The sequence below is a fragment of the Microcaecilia unicolor genome, chromosome 7, assembly GCF_901765095.1.
Source record: "Microcaecilia unicolor chromosome 7, aMicUni1.1, whole genome shotgun sequence".
In the NCBI taxonomy this organism is placed as follows: Eukaryota; Metazoa; Chordata; class Amphibia; order Gymnophiona; family Siphonopidae; genus Microcaecilia; species Microcaecilia unicolor.
In genome coordinates, this window is record NC_044037.1 from 288,977,744 (window position 1) to 288,999,431 (window position 21,688).

Here is a 21,688-nt window from a genome sequence, read left to right on the forward strand (position 1 = left end):
GCCTTCTACATGGAATGTTGCTAGTGGAATAGCAACATTCCATGTAGAATCTCCAATAGTAGCAACATTCCATGTAGAATCTCCAATAGTATCTATTTTATTTTTGTTACATTTGTACCCTGCGCTTTCCCACTCATGGCAGGCTCAATGCGGCTTACATGGGGCAATGGAGGGTTAAGTGACTTGCCCAGAGTCACAAGGAGCTGCCTGTGCCTGAAGTGGGAATCGAACTCAGTTCCTCAGGACCAAAGTCCACCACCCTAACCACTAGGCCACTCCTCCACTGTTGCTACTATTTGAGATTCTACATGGAATGTTGCTATTCCACTAGCAACATTCCATGTAGAAGTCGGCCCTTGCAGATCACCAATGTGGCCGCGCAGGCTTCTGCTTCTGTGAGTCTGACGTCCTGCGCTTTCCCACTCATGGCAGGCTCAATGCGGCTTACATGGGGCAATGGAGGGTTAAGTGACTTGCCCAGAGTCCCACTAGCAACATTCCATGTAGAAGTCGGCCCTTGCAGATCACCAATGTGGCCGCGCAGGCTTCTGCTTCTGTGAGTCTGACGTCCTGCACGTACGTGCAGGACGTCAGACTCACAGAAACAGAAGCCTGCGCAGCCTTCTACATGGAATGTTGCTAGTGGAATAGCAACATTCCATGTAGAATCTCCAATAGTAGCAACATTCCATGTAGAATCTCCAATAGTATCTATTTTATTTTTGTTACATTTGTACCCTGCGCTTTCCCACTCATGGCAGGCTCAATGCGGCTTACATGGGGCAATGGAGGGTTAAGTGACTTGCCCAGAGTCACAAGGAGCTGCCTGTGCCTGAAGTGGGAATCGAACTCAGTTCCTCAGGACCAAAGTCCACCACCCTAACCACTAGGCCACTCCTCCACTGTTGCTACTATTTGAGATTCTACATGGAATGTTGCTATTCCACTAGCAACATTCCATGTAGAAGTCGGCCCTTGCAGATCACCAATGTGGCCGCGCAGGCTTCTGCTTCTGTGAGTCTGACGTCCTGCACGTACGTGCAGGACGTCAGACTCACAGAAACAGAAGCCTGCGCAGCCTTCTACATGGAATGTTGCTAGTGGAATAGCAACATTCCATGTAGAATCTCCAATAGTAGCAACATTCCATGTAGAATCTCCAATAGTATCTATTTTATTTTTGTTACATTTGTACCCTGCGCTTTCCCACTCATGGCAGGCTCAATGCGGCTTACATGGGGCAATGGAGGGTTAAGTGACTTGCCCAGAGTCACAAGGAGCTGCCTGTGCCTGAAGTGGGAATCGAACTCAGTTCCTCAGGACCAAAGTCCACCACCCTAACCACTAGGCCACTCCTCCACTGTTGCTACTATTTGAGATTCTACATGGAATGTTGCTATTCCACTAGCAACATTCCATGTAGAAGTCGGCCCTTGCAGATCACCAATGTGGCCGCGCAGGCTTCTGCTTCTGTGAGTCTGACGTCCTGCGCTTTCCCACTCATGGCAGGCTCAATGCGGCTTACATGGGGCAATGGAGGGTTAAGTGACTTGCCCAGAGTCCCACTAGCAACATTCCATGTAGAAGTCGGCCCTTGCAGATCACCAATGTGGCCGCGCAGGCTTCTGCTTCTGTGAGTCTGACGTCCTGCACGTACGTGCAGGACGTCAGACTCACAGAAACAGAAGCCTGCGCAGCCTTCTACATGGAATGTTGCTAGTGGAATAGCAACATTCCATGTAGAATCTCCAATAGTAGCAACATTCCATGTAGAATCTCCAATAGTATCTATTTTATTTTTGTTACATTTGTACCCTGCGCTTTCCCACTCATGGCAGGCTCAATGCGGCTTACATGGGGCAATGGAGGGTTAAGTGACTTGCCCAGAGTCACAAGGAGCTGCCTGTGCCTGAAGTGGGAATCGAACTCAGTTCCTCAGGACCAAAGTCCACCACCCTAACCACTAGGCCACTATTCCACTGTTGCTACTATTTGAGATTCTACATGGAATGTTGCTATTCCACTAGCAACATTCCATGTAGAAGTCGGCCCTTGCAGATCACCAATGTGGCCGCGCAGGCTTCTGCTTCTGTGAGTCTGACGTCCTGCACGTACGTGCAGGACGTCAGACTCACAGAAACAGAAGCCTGCGCAGCCTTCTACATGGAATGTTGCTAGTGGAATAGCAACATTCCATGTAGAATCTCCAATAGTAGCAACATTCCATGTAGAATCTCCAATAGTATCTATTTTATTTTTGTTACATTTGTACCCTGCGCTTTCCCACTCATGGCAGGCTCAATGCGGCTTACATGGGGCAATGGAGGGTTAAGTGACTTGCCCAGAGTCACAAGGAGCTGCCTGTGCCTGAAGTGGGAATCGAACTCAGTTCCTCAGGACCAAAGTCCACCACCCTAACCACTAGGCCACTCCTCCACTGTTGCTACTATTTGAGATTCTACATGGAATGTTGCTATTCCACTAGCAACATTCCATGTAGAAGTCGGCCCTTGCAGATCACCAATGTGGCCGCGCAGGCTTCTGCTTCTGTGAGTCTGACGTCCTGCACGTACGTGCAGGACGTCAGACTCACAGAAACAGAAGCCTGCGCAGCCTTCTACATGGAATGTTGCTAGTGGAATAGCAACATTCCATGTAGAATCTCCAATAGTAGCAACATTCCATGTAGAATCTCCAATAGTATCTATTTTATTTTTGTTACATTTGTACCCTGCGCTTTCCCACTCATGGCAGGCTCAATGCGGCTTACATGGGGCAATGGAGGGTTAAGTGACTTGCCCAGAGTCACAAGGAGCTGCCTGTGCCTGAAGTGGGAATCGAACTCAGTTCCTCAGGACCAAAGTCCACCACCCTAACCACTAGGCCACTCCTCCACTGTTGCTACTATTTGAGATTCTACATGGAATGTTGCTATTCCACTAGCAACATTCCATGTAGAAGTCGGCCCTTGCAGATCACCAATGTGGCCGCGCAGGCTTCTGCTTCTGTGAGTCTGACGTCCTGCACGTACGTGCAGGACGTCAGACTCACAGAAACAGAAGCCTGCGCAGCCTTCTACATGGAATGTTGCTAGTGGAATAGCAACATTCCATGTAGAATCTCCAATAGTAGCAACATTCCATGTAGAATCTCCAATAGTATCTATTTTATTTTTGTTACATTTGTACCCCGCGCTTTCCCACTCATGGCAGGCTCAATGCGGCTTACATGGGGCAATGGAGGGTTAAGTGACTTGCCCAGAGTCACAAGGAGCTGCCTGTGCCTGAAGTGGGAATCCAACTCAGTTCCTCAGTTCCCCAGGACCAAAGTCCACCACCCTAACCACTAGACCACTCCTCCATCTAGGTCATGCATCTTGAAACACGCAACTTTATTTATAGAAAGGTTATTAATCCAATAGTTTTTGCAAGCCGCACAACAAAATTGATTCTGCACCGTCATAAAAAGCCTTTAAAAAGCAAACTTTCATTATGCGGCAGGGCATGGATTGGATTACACCTTTGAATAATACTGTCCCGCCCAGGTGGTTAGCATTCGAAAAAGCAATTATTGACCCCCTTGTGCATTCCTACCTCGTTGGCATGCGACTCCCTAAGAGCATTGTTTCCAATCCAATTATCAGAACCACCCATAAATTAATGATTTCCCTTGACACCTCTACGGGGGTCTCTTGATCTGACACGTCATCTGCCCCTATATGGAATAATCCGAATTTCCATATTGGTAAGAAGCAAGTCTCGTGGTCTCATTGGCAGAGAATAGGAATATGGGCTTTAAAAGATCTGATTCAGTTGGACAGGCAGGCATGGAAAACTTTCTCAGACTTGCAACTTGAGTATTCGCTGCCAGACGCCCAATTTTATCAATGGCTGCAAATAAGTTCCATGCTGAAGCAGAGAAATAAATGCTGTAAACAAATATCACTCCTGCCCCGAATCCCAGGTATCACTGAGTTTAATCTGAAATTACAGCATACTGGCCATGCAACCTCCCACACTTACAAATATTTGTTAAGCAATGCTCGAGTCAAATGTTCAGGTTTGCGTAAATGTTGGGAAGATGACATACAGCAGCCTATCTCAGATCATTTGTGGGAGCATCTTTGGAGCTCCCTCTTTCGGTGCTCAAATTCTTCATCTACTATACTGTCTATGTACTTCTTTATGCTGCATGTTGCTGTTCCCTCTTACTCTAACTTATTTTGGTCTTGTCATGCACAAGTGGGTACCATTAAGCATCTAATATATGACTGTGTATGCATTCAACAGTATTGGGCTGAAATATGGTCACAGCTGGTAGACATTTTCTGTTTCCCTGGCTCAATCACCTTTAAATTTGTGTTACTTAAAGATCAATGCTACAAAGATTTCTTAACTCCCAGTGAAGGTATTCTTATTAATACCATGATATCTTTGGCATTGAAGGTGATCTTAACGCACTGGAAATCCTTGTTCCAAGCCACCTCCCAGGAGTGGTGGGGCTTAGCGTTTCAAATTTATAAATTCGAAATGCATCTCGCAAAGAAATCACCTCGTTTTGCTCAGTATAGAGAAAAACGGTTGCCGCTAGTGTCATATTTGGGAAAATGTGGGATACAAGTGCAATAAATAAATAAATAAATATTTCTGCTCCGTCTCATGATGTGTGGTGTATATGCCATTTGCTCTGTTTTGTAACCTCCATCCCTCCTCCTCCCCCCCTTTTTATTTTCTTTTTCTCTCTTTCCGCTTCTCTTTCTTTCTCTTTACTCTTTCCATGCTTCTCTCAGTTTGGAATTGGTTGTTGTCTCTTGTTTGTGAGCTCGAGTTTTGACTTGTGTGTGTTAATGTGCATTTTGAACTGTATTGTGAGCTCCTGTTTATTTTGAAAATTAATAAATTATAAATATAAAAAGCAAACTGCTGTCCTCATATAGGGGACCTTTTTAAGCTGCATTAAACAGCTATCATAGGGTTTACCATATGGTAGATGTCACTGCAAGTGCATGCTAATGGCAACTGTGCATTAAAACCAGTCAATATGGTAAAAAAAAACCTGCATTAGCTGCTTAGCACAGGTAAGGGTGGTTCTCAGGCTTGACAGGAACACAGCAGAGGAGTGTCTGGCTGTGACAGCTAGCATGTGCAACTGCTGTGTGGCAAGAAGTACTCTGGTGGCTAGCAACCCCCAACTATCTTTTCCCCTCCCCCAGTCTGATCCCTCACCTCCAAACGTCACAGCCAATGGATCCTTAGGAGCTTAGTCAAGATCGGGAGGCGGGGCTGGTGGTTGGGAGGCGGGGATAGTGCTGGGCAGACTTGTACGGTCTGTGCCAGAGCCGGTGGTGGGAGGCAGGGCTGGTGGTTGGGAGGTGAGGATAGTGCTGGGCAGACTTATACGGTCTGTGCCAGAGCCGGTGGTGGGCAGCGGGACTGGTGGTTGGGAGGCGTGGATAGTGCTGGACAGACTTGTACGGTCTGTGCCAGAGCTGGTGGTTGGGAGGCAGGGCTGGTGGTTGGGAGGCGGGGATAGTGCTGGGCAGACTTATACGGTCTGTGCCCTGAAAAGCACAAGTACAAATCAAAGTAGGGTATACACAAAAAGCAGCACATATGAGTTGTCTTGTTGGGCAGACTGGATGGACCGTGCAGGTCTTTTTCTGCCGTCATCTACTATGTTACCCGACCCAGTCTACTTTTTGAAATCTGCAGGGTACTTGTGACCCAGAATGGCCACTGCTGGAGTCAGGATACTGGACTCAATGGTTTGACTCCATATAGCTTTTCTTATGTTTTTAAAATATGCACCCAATGGAGGCTATTCTGTAACTGGGCACCACCATTTAGCCATTTAGGCATCCAGAGGGAGGACAGTAGGAACTGAAGTATGCCACCAAACTGATAACCTTAAGCAGAGTTGAATTAAAACAAAGTAAGATAGTATATGATGACAAATAAAGACTGATATGGTCCATCCAGTCTGCCCAACGGACAAAACTCACAGCATAAGGTATGAAGCGATACTTTATCTTTTATCTTCAGGATTCTATAGATTTGTAGATTAACTGTCTTGAAGCCAGAATGAAGGCTAAAGCATCTGGATACTTTTCAGAGCTTAGCTCTCTAACCCTCTCCAAACCTCTCCTATTTTAATGAGACTGTGGTAGGATTTAGCTAATGGGAAGGCTGCTTTAATCAAAGGAAAGAGAGTGGGAAGAAGTGGGGAAAGATTTCTGTGCAGTTCAAGTCCTGTGGGGTAGACTGAGCTCTGCTCAGGGACTTGGAGAGAGTCAGTGAAGCCGATGAGTGTCCTGGGGTGGAGGGTTGTTGGGAACGGGTAGAAATATAAGAGGAATGGTGAGGTGTGCGTTCCTACAAAGTGACAGTGTGCACATCTGTGTATATCTGAAGAATGAGAGCGGGAATGTATGCCTGAAGAGTAAGAGTACATGCATTTGTGTAACAAGAGAGCGAGCGAGAGAGAGAGAGTGTTATAACTCTCCCATTTTATTTGTAAGACTTCTGCCATATGCATATATAAATTCTGAAGTATATTTGCTTGTATTAACAACCTACCTATAAGATAACAGGGATATTTTGAAATCTGTATGATTTTTACTTAAAACTACATGGGATACTTTTACCTTTACTGAAGTCTCTCTATTGGTTTACTCTAACTTCCCTGTTTTGTTAGTATTCTTCAGATACCTCACTTTAAATATGCATTGATAAGGAACTGTCAGTTATCTCCCATTTTCTAGCTTAAAAGCTGTTCCTTTTAAAACATTAGCTCTACCTTTTTAGAACAGGCTCCACTTTCCCCAAAATATTGCCTTCTTTCTAATAAATCTAAAGCTTTCATCCCTATACCACCAGCTCATCCACACAGAAGTAGTGTGTTCAGTTTAGGAGACCATGGGGCTCATTTTCAAAAGGGAAAAAAAAAGTATAAAAGGTGGCATAAAATCAGCATTTGGACGTTTTTCTCTTCAAAACGTCCAAATCGGTATTTTCAAAATCCACTTTCCAGACTTTTTTCTATGCTGATCATCTGCAGTGCATCTAAATCTCCAAGGGGTGTGTTGGGGTATGTTAAGGACAGGATCTGGGTGTTCCTATGACTTGGATGTTTTTCAGCCATAATGGAACAAAATAAAAACGTGCAGGATTAAATTAAGATGTTTTGAGCTAGACCTGTTTTAATACTGACTAAGCCCCCAAAAAGTGCCATAAATGACCAGATGACCACTGGAGAAATAAATAAATGTTAATCCCTTATTCCCCCAGTGGTCACTGACACCCTCCCCCCCCCCCAAAGATATAAAAGAAACAGTACATACCAGCCTCTATGACAGCCTCAGTTGTTAAGGCCAGTCCTATTAGAGCAGTAAGCAAGTCCCTAGAATAGACATGTGGACAGTGCAGTGCACTATGGCGAAGGGGACCCAGGCCCATACCCCCACTCTGTTACACTTGTGGTGGAATGTGTCAGCCCTCCAAAAACTCACCAAAAACCTATTGTACCCACATATAGTTGACCCCTTCACCTATTAGGGTTATTGTAGGGGTGTACAGTTGTGAGTGGTGGGTTTTGGCTGGAATTTGGAAGGCTCGACAGACAAGATACGTACCTGGGAGCTTTTATATAAAGTCCACAGCAGTGCCCCCTAGGGTGCCCCATTGCTCTCCTGGGATGTCTGTATGGCCAGTCTACTAAGAATGCCGGCTCCTCCAACATCCCAATGGCTTGATTTTGTGCGTTTTGCATTTGGACTTTCTTTTTTCAAAAATGGACCAAAAAGATAAATGCACAGAGCACAAAAACATCTAACTACTACTACTATTTAGTATTTCTATAGCGCTACAAGGCGTACGCAGCGCTGCACAAACATAGAAGAAAGACAGTCCCTGCTCAAAGAGCTTACAATCTAATAGACAAGAAATAAAGTAAGCAAATCAAATCAATTAATGTGTACAGGAAGGAGGAGAGGAGGGTAGGTGGAGGCGAGTGGTTACAAGTGGTTACGAGTCAAAAGCAATGTTAAAGAGGTGGGCTTTCAGTCTAGATTTAAAGGTGGCCAAGGATGGGGCAAGACGTAGGGGCTCAGGAAGTTTATTCCAGGCGTAGGGTGCAGCGAGACAGAAGGCGCGAAGTCTGGAGTTGGCAGTAGTGGAGAAGGGAACAGATAAGAAGGATTTATCCATGGAGCGGAGTGCACGGGAAGGGGTGTAGGGAAGGACGAGTGTGGAGAGATACTGGGGAGCAGCAGAGTGAGTACATTTATAGGTTAGTAGAAGAAGTTTGAACAGGATGCGAAAACGGATAGGGAGCCAGTGAAGCGACTTGAGGAGAGGGGTAGTATGAGTAAAGCGACCCTGGCGGAAGACGAGACGGGCAGCAGAGTTTTGAACCGATTGGAGAGGGGAGAGGTGACTAAGTGGGAGGCCAGCAAGAAGCAGATTGCAGTAGTCTAAACCAGGGGCGTATCTGAACTGCGGCGGTAGGGGGGGCCAGGGCCAGAGTGAGGGGGCACATTATAGCCCCCCCCCCCACCGCCGCCGATCCCCCTCCCCCCAGCCGCTGCCATTGCCAATCTCCCCCCTCCGTTGTTGTCGCCTACCTTCGCTGGCGGGGGCCCCCCAGCCCCGCCAGCCGAGGTCCGCGTCCTCCTGCCACTGCCGGCTGCCGTTAAAAGATTTCCGTCAGCTGGCGGGGGACCCCCAACCCCCGCCAGCCAAGCCGAGGTCCTTTCATTTCTTCTTCCAGTAAAGCTGGCGCCGAAAGTTTCTTCTGAGTCTGACGTCGCTGCACGTTGTACGTGCAGGACGTCAGACTCACAAACAGAATGAAGCTCATTCTGTTTCTGAGTCTGACGTCCTGCACGTACAACGTGCAGCGACGTCAGACTCAGAAGAAACTTTCGGCGCCAGCTTTACTGGAAGAAGAAATGAAAGACCTCAGCTTGGCTGGTGGGGGTTGGGGGTCCCCCGCCAGCTGACGGAATTCTTTTAAAGGCAGCCGGCAGCGGCAGGAGGACGCGGACCTCGGCTGGCGGGGGTTGGGGTCCCCCGCCAGCGAAGGTAGGCGACAACAACGGAGGGGGAGGGTTGGCAGCGGTAGGGGGGTCCAGGGCGAAATCTGCGGGGGCCCAGGCCCCTGAGGCCCCACGCAGATACGCCCCTGGTCTAAACGAGAGGTGACAAGGGTGTGGATGAGGGTTTTGGTAGAGTGCTCGGAAAGAAAGGGGCGGATTTTACAGATGTTGTAAAGAAAGAAACGACAGGTCTTGGCAATCTGCTGGGACATTTAGAAAATAATAATAATAATAATAATATAAAGATAAGTTATTTTGCTGTTTCGAAAATAGCTATATTTGCTATTTAGATTCTGGATGTTTTGAACAAAATGTCCAAAGAATGCCCCTCCACAGTTCATTAAGGTTATCAAAAGATCTGAAGCTGTTAAGAGGAAGACAACAAAAATGATATGAGGTCTGTGTAAGAAGACATATGAAAGATGTTTGAAAACCTGAATATGTATACTATAGACGAGAGGAGGGACAGGGAAGATATGATATAGATATTTAAATAATTGAAAGGTATTAATGAATAAACATATCTTTTTCAAAGCGGGAGAAGCTATAGAACTAGAGGACATGAAATGAAAGTGCAAGGAGGTGAACTTAAAGGCTTCAGGAAATACTTTTCAAAGATATAGTTATGAGAAATAAATTCTTCAGTTAATGGGACATCCACGGTATTTAAATTAAAAAAAAAAAGTTCTACTTACCACAGGAAGGTGTTAATTCGTACCCTGTTCTTATAAATTAATATTCCTCCTGAATTCACACCAATCAAAATTTCATTGTTGCTTTGATCCTTAAAAAAAAAAAAAAAGAAGCCCAATATTAACATTATGCAAAAATTTACTATAATTAAACCTTGCAAAAGATTAAGGGGCCCTTTTACTAAATTGCAGTAAAAAGTGGCCTGCGGTAGTGAGGGCGCATGAAAATTGTCACACCACAGCAGAAATTTCCATTATTTTAAATGGAAATCATAAATGGTCATACGCTAATAAAAATATTGTTGCGCAGCAATTTACTGCCTGAGTCCTTATCACCTCCTATTTAGCAGGGGGTTACAGCACCAGTCTTTACACCCAGATGTGGCCGGTTCAAATCCCGCTGCTGCTCCTTGTGATTTTGAGCAAGTCACTTAACCCTCCATTGCCTCAGGTACAAAATTAAATTGTGAGTCCTCCAGGCACAGGGAAATACTCAGTGTACCTGAATGTCACTCACCTTGAGCTACTACTGAAAAGGGTGTGAGCAAAATTCTAAATAAATAAATTATCGGACAGTGCACAATGATGGCCAATTACTGCTGGGCACACCTACTCCCTGCCCCCTGCGCTAGAAAAGAGAAAAATATTTTCTGACGTGGGAAACGCCATGTGGCAAACAGAAATACCACAGGGTGCCATGGTGTGCCTTTGTAAAAGGGCCCCTAAAAAGGCTGGATTAGGTGACTCAATATGTAAGAACATAAGATATGCCATGCAGAGTCAGACCAAATGTCCATCAAGCCCCGCATCCGGTCTACAACTGTAGCCAGGGCCGCCAAGAAACTGGGTCGGGCCCGGGGCAAGGCCGCCCCCAGGGCCCCACCCCCAAGGTCGTCACCGCCCCCCCATCCGCCCCCCTCCGACCACCACCAGGCCAGGTCTCTTGAATTCAAATCACAGTGCCTCACCTCGACCTCACTCTGTATGAAAAAAGTGCAGCAGCAGCAGCAGTCTGCAGTTCTCCTCCCTTCAGGCCTTCCCTCCCTGTGTCCCGCCCTCGCACAAGTTATGTCAGACAAGGGCGGGACACAGGGAGGGAAGGCCAGAAGGGAGGCGATCTGCAGACTGCCGCTGCTGCTGTGCTTTCACACGGAGCTAGGTGGTGAGGCGCTGTGATTTGGAGGGGGCCCGGCCCAGTGGCGGACGGTCAACAGAGCCCAGGGCGGGTGGGTGGGGCTGCGGCGTCAGGCCCCCTTTGGAGGTCCGGGCCCGGGGAATTTTGTCCCCCCTGTCCCCCCCCTCTCGGCGGCCCTGACTGTAGCTGATCTATGACACTAGGAAGTACGTGGTAGATCCCAAAAGTAGAACCATTTCTTCAATCTCCCTCCCAAGAATGAGTAGTAGCTCTCCGAGGCCTCCTTGCCTAATAATAGTTCAAAAGAACCTATCAAATCTCTTTTAAACACATATTCTAGATGCCCTAACTATATACTCTGGCAACAAATTCTACAGCTTGATTAAAAAAAAAAAAACACACACCTTTGTCCTTTTGTTTTAAATCTGTCAGTTTCATGATGTGTCCCCTAATCCAGGAGCAGTGTGAAGGCATTAAGTGCTCATTACTTATCTGTTTCTCCTCACTTATGATTTTATAAACCTCCAACATAGCCCTTCTGTCATTTCTTCTACAAACCCAAACCCTAATCTGCTCAGCCTTCAGTCATAAGAAAACTATTTCATCCTCCATATTACATAAGAATAGCCATGGGTCAGACCAATGGTCCATCTAGTCCAGTATCCTACTTCCAACAGTTGCCAATCCAAGTCATATGTACCTGGCAGAAATCCAATTAGTAGCATCATTCCATGCTTTCAATCCAAGGGCAAGCAGTGGCTTCCTCCATGCTCACCTCAATAACAAACTATAGACCTTTCCTCCAGTAACTTGTTCAAACCTTTTTTTTTAAACCCAGATACACTAACCACCAATATCACATCTTCTGGCAACATGTTCTAGAGCTTAAATATTCTTTGACTGAAACAATATTTCCTCCTATTTGTTTTCAAAGTATTTCCATGCAATTTCATTGAGGATCCCCTGGTCTTTGTACTTTTTGAATGAGTGTTAAGTAAATTAATGGAAATACTTTTAAAACAGACAATAGTAAAGCTTTTGGAATTCAACGGGTTACAGGACTTGAGGCAACATGGTTTCACTAGAGGAAGGTCTTGTCAAACAAATCTGATTAATTTCTTTGACTGGGGGAAGAGTTGGATAAAGGGAGATCGCTAGATGTGGTGTATTTAAATTTTAGCAAAGCCTTTCACATGGTTCTGCACAGACGACTAATAAATAAACTGAGTGCCCTCGGTATGGGCCCTAAAGTGACTGACTGGATTAGGAAATGGTTGAGTGGAAGGCAATAGAGGGTAGTAGTAAACGTAGGTCATTCTGAGGAAAAGGGTGTTACCAGTGGTGTACTGCAAGGTTCAGTTCTTGGACCAGTTCTTTTTAACATTGTTGTAAGCAATACTGCTGAAGGGCTATCTGGTAAGGTTTGCATCCTTGCAGATAATAACAAAATCTGCAAACGGGTATACATCCATGATGGTGTGGATAACATGAGGAAAGAGTTAGCGAAGCTAGAGGAGTGGTCTGGAATTTGGCAGCTTTGATTTAATGTTAAAAAATGCAGGGTCATACACTTGGGCTGCAAAATCCCAAGGGAAGGGTACAGTTTAGAGAGTGAAGAACTTTAGTGTATGAAAAAGGAGCAGGACTTGGATGTGATTGTATGTGATGATCTTAAAGTGACCAAACAGGTAGAAAAGGCAATGGCGAAAGCTAGAAGGATGCTTGGGTGCAAAGGCAGAGGAATGGCCAGTAGGGAAAAGGAGGTGATGATGCCCCTGTATAAGACTCTGGTGAGACCTCACTTAGAATATTGTGTAGAATTCTGGAGACACCACCTTCAAGAAGATATGAACAGGATAGAGTCGGTCCAGAGGGCAGCTACTAAAATGATCAGTGGTCTTCAATATAAAGTGTATTGGGACAGACCTAAAAATCTCAATATGTACACTTTGGAAGGAAGGCAGGAGAGGGGAGATATGATAGAGATATTTTAATACCTATGTGGCATAAATGTATAGGAGGCTAGTGTCTTTCAACTGAAAGGAAGCTCTGGAACAAAGTGTGGTGAAGGGGATAGACTCGGAAGTACTGAGGAAATACTTCTTCTCAGAAAGGGTGGTAAATCTGTGGAACGGCCTCCCGGTGAAGTGGTGGAGACAAAAACAGTATCTGAATTTGAGAGAGCTTGGGATAAGTACATAAGATCTCTAAGGGAGTGATAGGGAGAGTAGATGGCATGGATGGGCACACAGGATAGGCCATATGGTCTTTATCTGCCTACATTTTTCTCTGTTTCTATAAATACAAAGTTTAGTCAAAATTGGATATAGTCGAGTGGGGACCCTGGGTCCACTTGACATGAGAAATTACCCAAATCCTACTTTTTGCTTCCTTAATTTTAGCAAGTTAACTATACATAAAATGTCACCACCTCCTATTCCATGACTTATAAAGGACTTCAAAAGTTATCTATAAATCCAAAGACACTATGGTACTCATTTCCAAAACATGTAAACTTACATAGTAACATATGTAACTTTGTAAGTCTAATGAACATAAGAGTAGCCATACTGGGTCAGACCAATGGTCCATCTAGCCTTGAATCCTGTTTTCCAAACAGTGGCCAAGCCAGATCACAAGTATCTGGCAAAAACTCAATTAGCAGCAATATTCCATGCTACCAATCCCAGGGCAAGAAGTTGCTTCCCTATGTCTGTCTCAATAGCAGACTATGGACTTTTCCTCCAGGAATTTGTCCAAATCTTTTTTAAACCCAGATAAGCTAGATGCTGTTACCACAACTTCCGGCAAAGAGTTTCAGAGCTTAACTATTCGTTGAGTGAAAAAAATATTTCCTCCTATTTTTTTTTTAAAGTATTTCCATGTAACTTCCTTGAGTGTCCCCTAGTCTTTGTACTTTTGGAATGAGTAAAAAAATGTATTTACTTCTACTCGTTCTACAACATTCAGGATTTTGTACACCCTAATCATATCTCCCCTGATCCGTCTCTTTTCCAAGCTGAACAGCTTGGTTCCAGCCATGGATTTGATTTTGGCTGGTACCAAAACCACCAGTTTCAGTTGGGCTCTACTAGAGATGGTGTCACTGAAATATCAGTGTCCTCAGCCTCCATCTACTTATTGGGGAGCATAACTCACTCATCTGGACTGGTCTAGCAGGATGATAGGGAAAACAATTACTGGTAATTGCAATATGTACAACTCCATTAGCCCACAACTGGAAACAGACACTCACTAAAAAAAGGGCATCAAAGATAAAACACAAGCTTGCATTTCATGATCCCTATTTCCAACAGAAGGTGATCAAAGGGAAGATATCCCCTAAACCACTTGAGGACTAGCCTATTGTCTCTGAATCAAGGCGAATAACTGTGAAGGTTCAATAAACATATACAGAAGGGTTTATAAAAACATACCTAGAGTCACTGCTCTAGCTCAAAGTAGAAGAGTGGAGTGGAGTGGAGGAGTGGCCTAGTGGTTAGGGTGATGGACTTTGGTCCTGGGGAACTGAGGAACTGAGTTTGATTCCCACTTCAAGCACAGGCAGCTCCTTGTGGCTCTGGGCAAGTCACTTAACCCTCCACTGCCTCAGGTACAATATGTATACAATATGTAAGCCGCATTGAGCCTGCCATGAGTGGGAAAGCGCAGGGTACAAATGTAACAAAAAAAAAAGAAAATCCTTCTTTTTGCTCTGAGTAGTAAGAGAAACACATATGAAGTCAGCCAGCTTTTTAAATTATTCCACTGGAACCGGCAGCAAAGACTGCCTGAGCAAAATCTGGATAAATTCTACCTTTTGCCTTCTTTGAAAGAAAAACAGCACCTATTCCTGATCTTATTCTAAAGCAGGTCACTCAAAGCAGGACTGGCCTTACACACAAGGTATTGTGCTTTTTGCACAAACCCCACTTTTCAGTCTCTACTGACTTAAGCAAATGAGGCCTGCAAAGGGAGACCAAGATGGCACCTTGAACACATGCCGTGTGGCAGCTCCATTCCTACACTGCGTTGCCAGGCTCACTGCATGGTTCCTTGGTCACAATATGGGAAAGAAGAGGAAGGGAGTAGTGCACCAGCTCCCTCTGGTGACGCAGCAAACTGTGGTGATGAGGCAGACAACCCTCAATGGTTTTTGGACTGCTGTTATTCCTGTCAGTGATTCTCTTTCAGCTGTGCTGGGGAGGAACATCTCTGGTGGCAATGTAAGTAGGGCTTCCCTTAGCTCCACGCAATGATCGGCACCTCAGCAACCTGAAAGCCCAAAACCTAGCGAAACACTGGAAGGCTGGAGGAGGAAGTATCTGTTCCTTGCTGCCAACAGAGGGCTCCCCACTGACGATTTCCTCCCCACATATTTCTGAGACTCTTTGGGTCGGTGAATATCTAAAGCAGCAAATTGTGAGTAAACATACCCTGTGGGGTGAAGTGAGCGATTCGGTCAAAAATTTTACCCAGAAAATAACCTGTTCCTAAGAAAATATAGTGTAACATTATACTTAGTTGGGTAACCATTGCTGGAATGCCTGCTTAAATAAATGAGCTTTTAGAAACTTTATAAAAGCTGCATAGTCTGATATTTGCCTCAAATTAAAAGGTAGGGTGTTCCAAAGAATGGGTCCAGCAACATAAAACATGGACGTTTTATATTCAAGCTGTATTTGATGAAATGTAGGAACTTCCAACAGTAATTTATCAATTGACCATAAGGATCTTGGTGGGCAGTAAATTCTCAGCGCTGGAGAGACAGGTGGCATTAAATATTATCATTCAAGGTGCAATGTATAAGAGTTTACATCTTGATTATCCTTGACTAAAGTTTTTGAACAGAAGGCACATAGTTACTACCACTTTTTTTTTTTTGGGGGGGGGGGGGGTGTTCTTTTTTTTTTTTAACCATCCGATATCAGTTTCTTGAGCACGTCTTTCTTGTATCTGAACAGAACCTTCATGTTGCAGCTCTATTCTGGTTAACAGTATTACCTCTAATTTCAAAAACTGACATATTCCAATCACTATATTACAAATTAACAAATATTTAAACAAAATATGGAAAATAAGATGATACCATTTTATTGGACTAACTTTATGGATTTTTCAGTTAGTATTTAGATTTCAAAACCTCTTTCCTCAGGTCAGGACAGTATACTGGTGTTATGGTATCCTGGTTTGGTCTCCAAAGTTAGTCGAAAATGTATTAAAATTAGTCCAATAAAGATAGCACCTTACTTCCATTTTCTATTTATTTTTATTAACCTTTTTTTTTTTAACATGGCTACAACATTACTTTAACCTAAACTTAAAAAAAACAAAACTATTTTTCCTACTTTTATCATCTGCCATTTACTCTTTTTTTAATTGTGTTGAACCCAGTCATGGTTTCTGCTTTCTTCTATCTTTTCTTAACTCTCTTGCCAAGATTTCCTGTTCATTTGTCATTTTTTTCTCTCCTCCTTTTCCTTTCAGCTTTCTATAATTTATTTTTCTGCCTCTCCAGATTCATTCTTACTAGCCAATCTTCAATTTCTTTTACTGTATCTACCTAAAGCTTTCCACCTCCTTCCCTCATCCCAGCTCTATCTGACTTCCTCTTATTCCCTAGTCTTTCACTAACTTTATCCTCTTGCTCTCCCAGTCTTTATCTGCCCTCTGCCTCTCCCCCTCTTCCATCCACCATCTGCCCTCTGCCTCTCCCCCTCTTCCAATCACCATCTGCCCTCTGCCTCTCCCCCTCTTCCATCCACCATCTGCCCTCTGCCTCTCCCCCTCTTCCAATCACCATCTGCCCTTTGCCTCTCCCCCTCTTCCATCCACCATCTGCCCTTTGCCTCTCCCCCTCTTCCATCCACCATCTGCCCTCTGCCTCTCCCCCTCTTCCATCCACCATCTGCCCTCTGCCTCTCCCCCTCTTACATCCACCATCTGCCCTCTGCCTCTCCCCCTCTTCCATCCACCATCTGCCCTCTGCCTCTCCCCCTCTTCACGGATAGTAACAGCTTGATTCTAAGCATTACTTGAAGGATAATCTGCAAGACTGATGTGCTGGTGATCACAAGAGTTTATATGTAGACTAAAAAGCAAAGTGCAATTTTATATATTCATTTTCTATAACAAATAAAATGTTCTACAATTTGTTTTAGTAGTTTATAATAATATAATTAAGATTAATCTGAACTGACTCCAATGGCTTCTAGACAATTTTTGCTACTATTTTTTTTAATATAGCTCTTTCAGTAATAATAATAATCCCTATAAATGAACTATAAGCTTATTTGATTAATGTTCTGGCCTCTAAAAATGACTTGGTTTTACCTGTGAGTCACTGATATGTCTAATTCCCCTAAAAATCTGGTAACAGATATGCTCATCTCTCATTGATAGATTGCTCTAATGATACAGGACACTCGCCCCCCCTCCCCCCATATCAGGATGACTATACTTACCCGTGCATAGTGCAATTCAACTCCATATAGCTCTAAAGTTCGTGCTATACTTAAATAACTGAATTCTGCCTCAGCAGGAGTCAATCCTCTGTAATAAAAAAGGGATAACAAGAAAAAAACTGTTTACAAAGTCTCCAGAAAGTACATTCATCAGTTTAAACAAACACAACAAAAGAGTATGACCTAGATATTCAAGGACATAGCTATATAATGTTTTTATTTTTTGTTACATTTGTACCCTGCGCTTTCCTACTCATGGCAGGCTCAATGCGGCTTACATGGGGCAATGGAGGGTTAAGTGACTTGCCCAGAGTCACAAGGAGCTGCCTGTGCCTGAAGTGGGAATCGAACTCAGTTCCTCAGTTCCCCAGGACCAAAGTCCACCACCCTAACCACTAGGCCACTCCTCCACTGTTGCTACTATTTGAGATTCTACATGGAATGTTGCTATTCCACTAGCAACATTCCATGTAGAAGTCAGCCCTTGCAGATCACCAATGTTGCCGCGCAGGCTTCAGCTTCTGTGAGTCTGACGTCCTGCAGGACGTCAGACTCACAGAAACAGAAGCCTGCGCAGCCTTCTACATGGAATGTTGCTAGTGGAATAGCAACATTCCATGTAGAATCTCCAATAGTAGCAACATTCCATGTAGAATCTCCAATAGTATCTATTTTATTTTTGTTACATTTGTACCCTGCGCTTTCCCACTCATGGCAGGCTCAATGCGGCTTACATGGGGCAATGGACGGTTAAGTGACTTGCCCAGAGTCACAAGGAGCTGCCCATGCCTGGAGTGGGAATCGAACTCAGTTCCTCAGTTCCCCAGGACCAAAGTCCACCACCCTAACCACTAGGCCACTCCTAGTTGCCACTATACAGATAAGGTCCCTTAGCCTGTATTTTCAGTGGCATTCTAAGAATGGTGTGGCTGAAAATACCCTCTGACTGCCAATACTGTGCCAAAGTAGAACAGGGGCATTTTGAACAGCTACACAGACAGAGGCAATAGCCTTTATCCATATGGCTAAGCAGTTTAAATTAAGCCACAAAAAAAAAATAATTGCTATTCTGACTTTAATATAGTGATTTTGGCCCAATATCACTGCTATCCATATAGAGGCAGAGATTGAAGCTATCCATGTATCTTGCCTCTGGTCAGCAGCACTGAATACAGATGAACTATTTAAATGTCATGTCTAGTGTTTTCAACAAATGCTTGCTGCATTGTTTAAATACTGCCCGTACAGAGCTGAAATAGTCCTCCCTCCACAGAAAGTTGGATTTTCTTGCTATCTCTAATGATCAAGGCTATGAATATCAACTATATTTGTATGGAATATCAAACTGGTGGAGGGGGGAAAAGAGGATCAGTTTGAGCACCACTGATTTAGGACCCTAAAACTGACACTGTCGTGATGATAAAGCAAATTTTTTTTTTTTTTTTAACCTCTAACAGATGTTCTCCATAGATAGCATGATAAATCATACATACAAGTAGGTGATGTCATCTGATAGATCTCTCAGAATTAAGAAACAACTAGGAAAAATTTTGATCATTTGTGTACCTTCCCATGCATTGTGTTCTTGCAGTTAGTCTATAACTTTGCCTCAGTTCTCTGGAAATTGGATAGGATTGTGTCTCTGATCTATCCTGTGGTCTAAAGAGAATACCTGTTCCAGATAAGCACCCTCGACATACAGGATTAAATCAGCCACACAAATGTGTAATCCCAACTACCCTTGGAGGTAGGCTTGGGAGAGCCGCTGTTCATTCATGGAACTGAACTATGGCAATGATCTCTTTTTTGGGATCTGCCCAGGGCTGTGGAGTTGGTATTCCAACCCTTTGACACTGACTCCAACTCCAAGATCCTGGTATATTGCTCCAACTCCACCCAAAACTGCTTCAAACTCTGACTTCACAGCCCTGGTTCTACCAAGTACTTGTGACCCAGACTAGCCACTACTGGGAGACAGGATGCTGGACTCAATGGACCTTGCTCTGATTCAGCATGGACTATCTTACATTCTTAGGTCAGGCACAATGGAAGCAACCTAATATATCTGGAGGAGTTGATGCTATGCTTGTCCCACGGAACTGACTTTTCATGAACTACAATCCATGCAATAATGCAAAAGTAAGCAAAAAGAACACACGGCAGCTATACAGTCTTACATCAAGACTTGAATTTAATGGGCTGTGGACACTGACAAACTCAAGCAGTGACTGTTTTTTCCCCCCCCCTATGTAATAGGCCCTGAGGTGTGGCCCAACCATTCAGCACTATGTCAAAGATGATTCTTGGCTCTCAAAACAACCTGATCTCTTAGACTGTGACTTGCTTTATGCAGGGTCAACATTATATTTCATAGACTAGGAACAACATGGAGCCACTTCTTATCTTTTCACAAAACAAATTAGAGCCATTAATCGAAAATATGCAAATGACATCTTATACAACCATACATAGTAACATAGTAAATGACGGCAGATAAAGACCTGAACGGTCCATCCAGTCTGCCCAACAAGATAAACTCATTTTGCATGGTATGTAATACTTTTTATGTATATCCGAGTTTGATTTGTCCCTGCCTTTCTCAGGGCACAGACCGTAAAAGTCTGCCATGCACCGATTTTATTCTCCAAATACCAGCGTCGCCACCCAATGTCCGCTAAGATTCCATATATCCATTCCTTCTAAACAGGATGCCTTTGTGTTTATCCCACGCATGTTTGAATTCCATTACCATTTTCATCTCCAACACCTCTCGCGGGAGGGCATTCCACGTATCCACCACCCTTCTCCGTGAAAAAATACTTCCTGACATTACTCCTGAGTCTGTCCCCCCCTGCAACCTTAATTCATGTCCTCTAGTTCTACCACCTTATACATCTTATACAACCATACAGCAGAAACTAAAACAAAAAAACCTTCACCCACTAAAATGTGGGAGAGAGATTCTAGAAGCCAAATTTAGGCTCTTAAGTAGAAAGCTCAAATCCAGAAACTCTAGGGTAGCATTTTCTGAAGTGCTACCCGTTCCACGCGCAGGGCCCAAGAGACAGGCAGAACTCCGGAGTCTCAATGCGTGGATGAGACAATGGTGCAGGGAGGAGGGTTTTAGATTTGTTAGGAACTAGGCTACATTCTGGGGAAGGGGGAGCCTATTCCACAAGGATGGGCTCCACCTTAACCAGGGTGGGAACAGGCTGCTGGCATCAGCATTTAAAAAGGAGATAGAGCAGCTTTTAAACTAGAGACTGGGGGCAGGCCGACAGTCGCTCAAAAGCACATGGTTTGGAATAAGGTATCTTTTAAAGATATTACCAAAACAGAGAAGATAGGGTATCCCGATAGTGAGGTTGCAAAAGAGACCGTAGTAGATCAGATGTCCTTAAATAAAAATAAAAATCTGACAAAAAGTTGCAAATTAATACTGTCAAGTACTGAGCATGATGCAAATAGCAACAAACAAACATAGTTTGAAATGTCTATTAAATTGTAAGCTCTTTCAGCAGGTACTGTCTTTCTTCTATGTTTGTGCAGCGCTGCGTCCGCCTTGTAGCGCTATAGAAATGCTAAATAGTAGTAGTAGTAGTAGAAATGTCTATATGCGAATGCCAGAAACCTAAGAAATAAGATGGGAGAGTTACAATATATTACACCAAATGAAAAATTAGATATAATAGCCATCTCTGAGACCTGGTGGAAGGAGGATAACCAGTGGGTATATTGTAGTGATAGGATGGACTGGACTGGTGGAGGGGTAGCATTGTATGTTAAGGAGGGCCTTGAATCAAACAGATTGAAAATTCTGAAGGAGACAAAACACATCTTGGAATCCCTATGGATTGAAATTCCATGTGTAAAGGGGAAAAGGATAGTGATAGGAGTGTATTACCGTCCGCCTGGCCAGGATGAACAGACGGATGTAGAAATGTTATCGGAAATTAGGGAGGCTAACAAACTGGGCAACGTGATAATAATGGGTGATTTCAATTACCCTGATATTGACTGGGTAAATGTAACATTGGGACATTTTAGGGAGGTAAAATTCCTTGAAGAAATCAAGGACTGCTTTATGGAGCAGCTGGTATAGGAGCTGACATGAGAAGGAAAAATTCTAGACCTAGTCTTTAGTGGAGCGCATGATCTGGTACGGGAGGTAATGGTGATGGGGCCGCTTGATAACAGTGATCATAATATGATCAGATTTGATATTAGCTTTGGAGTAAATATAAACAGGAAATCCAATACGTTAGCGTTCAACTTTCAAAAGGTATGATAAAATGAGAACGGT

General features: G+C 44.0%; 1 protein-coding gene across 4 annotated transcripts in view; it reads right to left on the bottom strand.

Moving 5' to 3' along the window:
• The window catches only part of PTPN4 (protein tyrosine phosphatase non-receptor type 4), a 340,947-nt gene that overhangs the window by 156,483 nt on the left and 162,776 nt on the right, over positions 1-21,688 (bottom strand). For all 4 annotated transcript variants that reach the window (XM_030209948.1, XM_030209949.1, XM_030209947.1 and 1 more), the window contains 2 exons: positions 17,386-17,473; positions 9,790-9,878 (listed from right to left, as the gene is read on the bottom strand). In XM_030209948.1, coding sequence (XP_030065808.1) covers positions 9,790-9,878; positions 17,386-17,473 — 177 coding nt within the window. The remainder of the gene's footprint in view (positions 1-9,789; positions 9,879-17,385; positions 17,474-21,688) is intronic.